The 7404-nt window shown below is 38.4% G+C and overlaps 1 protein-coding gene across 3 annotated transcripts in view; it reads right to left on the bottom strand.

Moving 5' to 3' along the window:
• Nucleotides 1–4183: 4183 nt before the first annotated feature.
• SMNDC1 (survival motor neuron domain containing 1) overlaps nt 4184–7404 on the bottom strand; it is a 15668-nt gene continuing 12447 nt past the window's right edge. For all 3 annotated transcript variants that reach the window (XM_006161606.3, XM_006161607.3, XM_006161608.3), the window contains exon 6: nt 4184–5426. In XM_006161606.3, the coding sequence (XP_006161668.1) occupies nt 5289–5426 (138 nt within the window). In that variant the 3' untranslated portion in view covers nt 4184–5288. The remainder of the gene's footprint in view (nt 5427–7404) is intronic.

The raw sequence follows: 7404 nt of genomic DNA, 5'->3' as shown, positions 1-7404 counted from the left end.
TACATAAGCCGAAAAGCACTACTTTAAAACTTCACAGAAAACTAACACCATCTTAAGTTTTCTTTTACCACTTTTGGCTAGGCCAAAACAACTTCTTAAAATTTATAGATAACAGCATTGGTTTCTGAACCCAACTTTTTTTCCTCATGCCCTTTTGGAAACTGATTTCTATCTAGCATATCTAGCATCTCAAAAAAACTTCTTTGGCAGAAAAAGTGAATGAGAGCCAGCTGGTGGCCTGGTAGTTAAGAATGTTTCATAAGAACATCTATATGTACATACATGCTTTTTAGAAAATGACAGGATAAAAGTATTCCATTACTTGGGGGTTTTGTTTGTTTAAACTGAAGTATTATTATTACCTGTTATTTTGCCAGCTATGCTCTTCTTTTCCACTGCAGTAAAAATTCAGTTTAACTTGCAACTCAAAAATCCTAGATATAAAGAATGTTTACATTTACTTTTGAACTTGTAAATGATCATTTATACTGTTTCATAGTGTAATAGAAATACTTAGCACAGTTCAGATTTTTTTTGAACCCTCTAAAAATTTTAACAAATATAAAATGTTGCTGACTTTAATAGATTTGTTCCTTTTATAATTTCAGTCAATATCCACATTAAAGGTAGAAAGCCAGCTCAAAGGCTAAATTTACAACTGATATTTTTCACTCTATATAAGGTGTAATTGTCGTATTATATAGACACACCCCAGTCACAAAATTAGCTTTCCTCATATTACCTGATGGTTTGTGTCCCTTACATTTTCAAGGCACACACCCAACATTAAACCTGCATCACACTGGGGCCCAGCAGGTGGCATGGAGGTTACGGTGCTGGATCCCCCATGTCAACTCCATGGTTTTTTGTTTTTTAGAATTATTTTAGTTAACTTTATTTATCCATGTATTTATTTAAATTTGACCAGAAAGAGTGAGTGAAAAAGCAAGAGAGAAAGTGAGAAAGCAAGCTGCCAAGAACACAGTTAGCCATGTCGAAGTCCAGCACCCTTAACCACCATGCCACCTGCTGGCCCCAACCAACTCCATGTTTTGAATACCAGACCTGGTGGCTTGAGAGTGACACCAGGCACATGTGCACGCATGCCCAAAATCCTGAAAGGAGAATGGAGAAAGAATTGTGCTTATCCCTCTAAAAGGGTGATTTCTCACTTTTTTTCTGTCTCTGGCAAACACACATGCCTATAGCAAAACACAAAAATTAAAACCAAAAAAAAACAATCATACTGAAAAAACACACATACACACTGTGACAAAAACAGGAATTTAAGGGGCCAGCAGGTGGTGTGGTGGTTAAGAGCACTGGACTCCCACATGGCCGACCGTGGTTCATGTCTCAGACCTGGTAGCTTGCTTTCTCGCTTCCCTCTCTTTCTGTCCCTCTCTGGTCAAATTAAAATAAATAAAGTTAAATAATTCTTAAAAATTAGTTAAAATGGGAACCAGCAGTTAGCATAATGGCTGTGTCTCTGGACTCCCATGTAGTTGACCGCGGTTCGCATCCCGGACCCGGTGGCTTAAAACTCAAACCAGGCGTGTGTGCGTGCGTGCCCAAGATCCCGAGAGGAGAATGGAGAAGGGATTGTAGCGTGACCATCCCCCCTGGGGGGTGATTTCTCGCTTTCTGTCTCTATGTCTCTGTCTGGTGAGCACACACGCCCTATAGCAAAAACCTCTCAAAAAAAAAAAATGGTTAAAATAATTAACTGAAGTATTTCATTTTTGGTTTGATGCTAGTCTTCATAATTAGGCTAATAAAACTGTCACTAAAGGTAATTTTTCATTTTAAAAATCAAAGTACCTTTTCATTTAACCTAAAAGATGGTTCTCAGCAAGGGATGCACATCGGAACCATCTGTTGTATTTGCCACAGGCATACCTTGGCCCAGATTAAGTCTAAAAAACCTAGGTCCTGAAATTCCTTTAATTTTAAACATTAGAGGTAATTTTTATTTTAACTTTTACCCACTTTTCAATTAAGCAGCATTCCCTAGGAAAGTTAATCAAAACTTTTACTAGGATTTACTTCATGTATCTGTAACTGGCAATTTGGTAACATCTCAATAATAGTTATAACTGGGTGCCTTCAAATCATAAACAATGGGCATTATCCATTGTAACTGAATTATTGTCCAAGATAAGGAAAAAAGATCAAAGAGCAGATACTTGTACAGTGCTTATCATATGCCAAACAACACTAAGCTCCTTAAACTTAAGTCAATTCTTAAAACCTAAAGAAATAGACATTATTTCCATTTAAACAGTTGAGAAAAGCGAGGTAGAGTCAATACACATAGATAATAAAAAGCCAGGATTCAAACACAGCATTCTGGTTCCAGAGTCGTCATTCCTCCAACACGCTCCGTGACCTTTCTACATGTTAATTACAGCAGCATTTGTTATCAGTGATTTCTATTAAAATTTTTTGGTTACTGATTTTGGGGTGTTAGGACTGTTCTTTCCCTGAAATGGCCAATGACAAGGACAAATATCAAGCTTTGAGAAGACAAATGCAGTCATTCCTACTAGGAGCTGTAAGTAAATATTTTAACATCTCAGTGTCAATTCCAGAATTGCAAGTCTTCTTGACAGAAGGGGAAAATGACACTATATCTAAAAGTTATGGAAGGCCAATGTTCATACTTGGTTTTAAATAGAGTTGGGTATCGGCAGATGGCGTAGTAGTTACATCACTGGACTCCCACATGGCTGACTCCAGTGCTAGCTCCAGACCCAGCGGCTTGAAAATCATGCTGGGTGTGTGCATGGGCATGCCCTACATCCCAGGAGAATGGGGAAGTGACTGCTACAAGGCCAGACCCCCGGGGGGTGATTTCTCACTTTCTCTTTGGTGAGCACACATACCTAAGGTAAAAAAAAAAAAAAAAAGAGCAATCTAACTAGCTCTATTCTTCTGTAAAATATCATCTTAAGTATTCTTCCCATTAAAGATCTTCTCAAATTCGGCATGGCACTGTTACAGGTATCCCCACTGATACAGAGTATCCCCAGGAGTCCTGTTAGTTTATTCCAGAGATCCCAACATCATCCTCACACAGATTTTCCGAAGGACCACATCTAGCTCTTAAACACAAGGACTCCTGATCTCATGCTGTATGCCTCGTATTTTCAGAAGAATTTTTTTTTTAATGATAAGTCATTTTTATTCCTTTACTCTCTCTTGCTGGAAAGTTAATATACAGAAAGTCCATAGGATCAAAGGAGCAACAAGTCTCCCTTGCCAAGTCTCGCCTACACAAACAGGTAAATTACTATTTCAACAAACATACTAAGATCATGTCATCTCAGCCAAAACTATTTACTGGGGTCTCACAATTACAACAAATTTCTTTCCAGTGCTTCGTAAGTCAAATGATTATTTTGCAATTCTTCAAACCTATTGTTATTAGTATGCTCGCAAGAGCTGATTATGGGGGCCAGCAGGTGGTATGGGGTGAAGGTACTGAATAATCACATGGCCGATCACGGTTTGAATCCCAGACCCAGCAGCTTGAAACTCACACCAGGCATGTATGCATGCATACCCAAAACCCCAAGAGGGGAATGGAAGAGAAGAGACTGTGGCATTGTCATCCCCCCGGGAGGTGATTTCTCATTTTTCCTCTCTCCATCTCTCTGGTGAGAGCATGTGCCCCACAGCAATAATCTTCCTTCATCCCCCCAAAAAGATGCTTGTTACAATGAAAATAAGATTAGTGTATTTTAAAAGTTTTCAGGCTTTAGCCCCTTCTCAACTGTAATTTGTACCTTCCTGACCTACGTATTTCACTCTGGCCAGATTACAGGGAGAAAAAGTGACTTCCTGGATTGATAGAAGAATGGAGGTAGAAGGGGAAAAATGAATCCTAACTCTCATCACAGCACCTAGAAGTTTCAACTTACACAAAAAATTTAGATTCATGGAATTAGAACACCTTCTACCAAAAATATACAAGTATCTCCATGCTTAGCACAAGCCCCTAAAACAAGACTGGCTTGACTGTAGTATCCAACTTCCTGTATCTAATACATAAGGATTTACTGAAACCTTTATCATATATTCAACATCCTTTTCCAAGGTAATTCTGTGTGAAAGTACCTCAAGACTTAATGACCATCCCAACGCTGATAGCTAACAACTTCACCTTTTGGTTAACACAAAAGAGATTTTAAAAACACTTTATTTAATAAAAGTTAAACATACAAAAACTGAAATTAACACACATCCTAAAAATCACCTCCTTCCATTAATAGGAAGACCCTTTTTAAATGCATGTATTTGGCTTAAACTCAACTCAGGATTAACTGTGATATTCACTTATACCAACAAATGCTGACAACTTGATCTAGTTAACAAAAATTACAAACTCAGCTACATGAACATAATATACAGGGAAATTATGGTCAGATTAATGCACAAGAAATACAAGAAATTTTTAATGATGAAACATTCAGTACTCTTGTTCATTAATTTAGCCTTGGTTTTTTTTTTTTACAAAAATAATATCTACACTGTATACAGGGCTATACATCAGCTTTTTGTTTTCCCATATAAACATTACACTTCCAAAAAAAAATGGTACCACTACCATGAGTGAAAAATTAACACAGGAAAAGCCAACATTCAAAAAACAAAAACAAAACACCTTAGAAAAGGTAGCTCATCTTAAACATGGTTTCGTACACAAAACTTGAGTAAAAATAAGAGTTGGATCAATTTTAGAGATGACCTAGAAAAGTTATTGGAGGAGAAAAATCTTAAACTTTGCATTTATGAATTAACCTATATTTAGGCTTAACTCACAACAGCTAGGTTTCGAAAGTTGAAGATGGAAGAAAAAAAGAAAAGATCCCATTAGCAGGTTGGTGTTTTGCGTGATGTCCCAATGAACTGCTAGAATGTGTCAAGTTCAAAGCATCTGAAAATTCCAAGATATGACTTATAAAAAGTATATACCATCAGTTATGTGAGGGCCTGATATTAGGAAGAACAACAATTCATCTAAGTGCTGTGTGTAAGCAGCATCTACCTAGAAAAATTGCTTTATTCAACAAACTTTGAGGGAACTGTGGTAGTAGTAATGAAAAAAGTTAAATGAATAGCAGTTATCAAATGCAATTTCTTCAAGTTTCACTCTATTGAAGTCAAACAATGACGACAATGGTATCTTCCTTACTCATCTAACAAATAATTTACCTTTAGAAAAATATAAGGATAAAAAGGTAAATGTAAAGCCCTGCAGAGATGAAATCCAACAGTTTTTCTGATTATTGAGGCATCAAATGCCTGACATTGTATTTAGAGGTATCCTGATATTGTGTCATAGGTTTATCAGCAATTCCACAAGTTCCTACTCCAACTTTGCCAGTTACACTCTCAGGTGAAGCAAAAATACTCCTCTTTACCTAAGGGAAAGAAAACAGAAACCATTCCTAATTAGTTTTGGAAAAAATTTCAAACTTTAAGAAATGCTGAAATACATTCTGGTTTCAGTATTTAAAATGTACATTGCTTTTATTTAGTGTCAAAATGGGTATTGAGGGGCCAGCAGTTAGCATAATGGTTATGTTGCTGGACTCCCATGTAGTTGACTGCGGTTCGAATTGCGGACCCGGTGGCTTAAACTCACGCTGGGCACGTGTGCGTGCGTGCCCAAGATCCCGAGAGGAGAATGGAAGAGAAGGGATTGCGGTGTGGCCATCCCCCCTGGGGGGTGGTTTCTCGCTTTCTGTCCCTCTGTCTCTCTGTCTGGCAAGCGCACGCACCCTATAGCAAAAACCTCTCCAAAAAAAGAGGTACTAAAACAGTCACATGAGGAAGCCACTTACTCTAACTTAAAAGTTATGAAAATATCCTACAAATTTAATGCTCTTAACCCTTGTCTTCACATGTCTCTAAATTTTTGTTTTGTCAGTTCAAATCCTTATTTCAGCTATGAGTTACTCATTTTAGCTTGACTAAAATTCTGGCTGCACTGAAGCTTACCGTAGGACTTGTTATAATGTCTCTACATTGTGAATTGCCATTGTTGGTCACAAAATCATGTCCACGAGTGGAGGACTATCCTGACCGGAATGTAAACTTATGATATGGGTGAAAACCGTATTATCTTTATTCTGACTGAATCTTCTACATGAGTGCTATGGTTATTTTTTTACCCAACACACACTTTTATAAAAGTGTATCAAGGGCACTTAATGCTCTTTTAAGTAAAATGTACGAGTGATAACTAGCATAAAGGCATGTTACAGAACAGGCAGAGTTCAGCACACTATCTATAAAGTTTTCAAAGTTTTATTACAGGCAAAGAGCCTAAACCTTTTCTAAAAATCATGTTTTATTACAGAGACAGTGGCTAACAGGAGTATTTTTCAATAAGCCAAACTGAGGATTAACAAGATTCTGACTGAAATCTGGTTCATCGTGTACAGGCACTCTTCACTTAATGCACAAGTTCTGTTCCTACTACTGTGTCGTTCAGTGACTAAAGTCAATAACAAAGTGTAAAGTGGATGTCTTATGGTACGTTGTGGCACCACAGGGTGTGCATTTTTCAATATATATCACCTGATACTACAGTAGAATAAATGTTAATTCTAGCCATACAAAAAGTCTATGCTAGATGTGCACCAGAAAGCAACACCACTACACCGTAATCTGGTATAATTGTTTTAATTTATTCTGAATGCTACTACAGAGGCACAATAAAGTATAAATTTATGAAAGAAAGATGTAGTCTTGCGTAATAATGAACACTTTGTGTAATTAATACTGACTAAAAGAATGAGACAAAGACTGAGAAAGGGGATTCCTGGTGCAATGAGAACTACTCCACAATCTAAGCAGACATTAAACAGGTCAGAAAGTGAGGAGTAGCTATACTTTTTTTTTTTTTGGAGAGATTTTCACTGTAGGGCGCGTGCGCTCGCTCGCCAGACAGACAGAGAGAGACATAGAGACAGAAAGCGAGAAATCACCCCCCAGGGGGGATGGTCACGCCGCAATCCCTTCTCCTCCATTCTCCTCTCGGGATCTTGGGCACGCACGCACACACGCCCAGTGTGAGTTTTAAGCCACCGGGTCCGGGACATGAACCGCGGTCGACTACGTGGGAGTCCAGCGACATAGCCATTACGCTAACTGCTGGTTCCCAAGGAGTGGCTATACTTTTAAAAATCTATGTACTTTCTTGGGACCAGCAGTTAGCGTAATGGTTAAGTTGCTGGACTCTCACGTAGTCGACCACAGTTCGAGTCCCAGACCAGGTGGCTTAAACTCACGCCGGGCGCGTGTGCGTGCGTGCCCAAGATCCCGAGAGGAGAATGGAGGAGAAGGGATTGCGGCATGGCCATCTCCCCTGGGGGGTGATTTCTCACTTTCTGT

The sequence above is a fragment of the Tupaia chinensis genome, unplaced genomic scaffold (assembly GCF_000334495.1).
Source record: "Tupaia chinensis unplaced genomic scaffold, TupChi_1.0 Scaffold138666_1, whole genome shotgun sequence".
Lineage (NCBI taxonomy): Eukaryota > Metazoa > Chordata > Mammalia > Scandentia > Tupaiidae > Tupaia > Tupaia belangeri.
The sequence above is the reverse complement of the archived record's forward strand: the minus strand, read 5'-3'. Positions and strand labels throughout refer to the sequence as shown.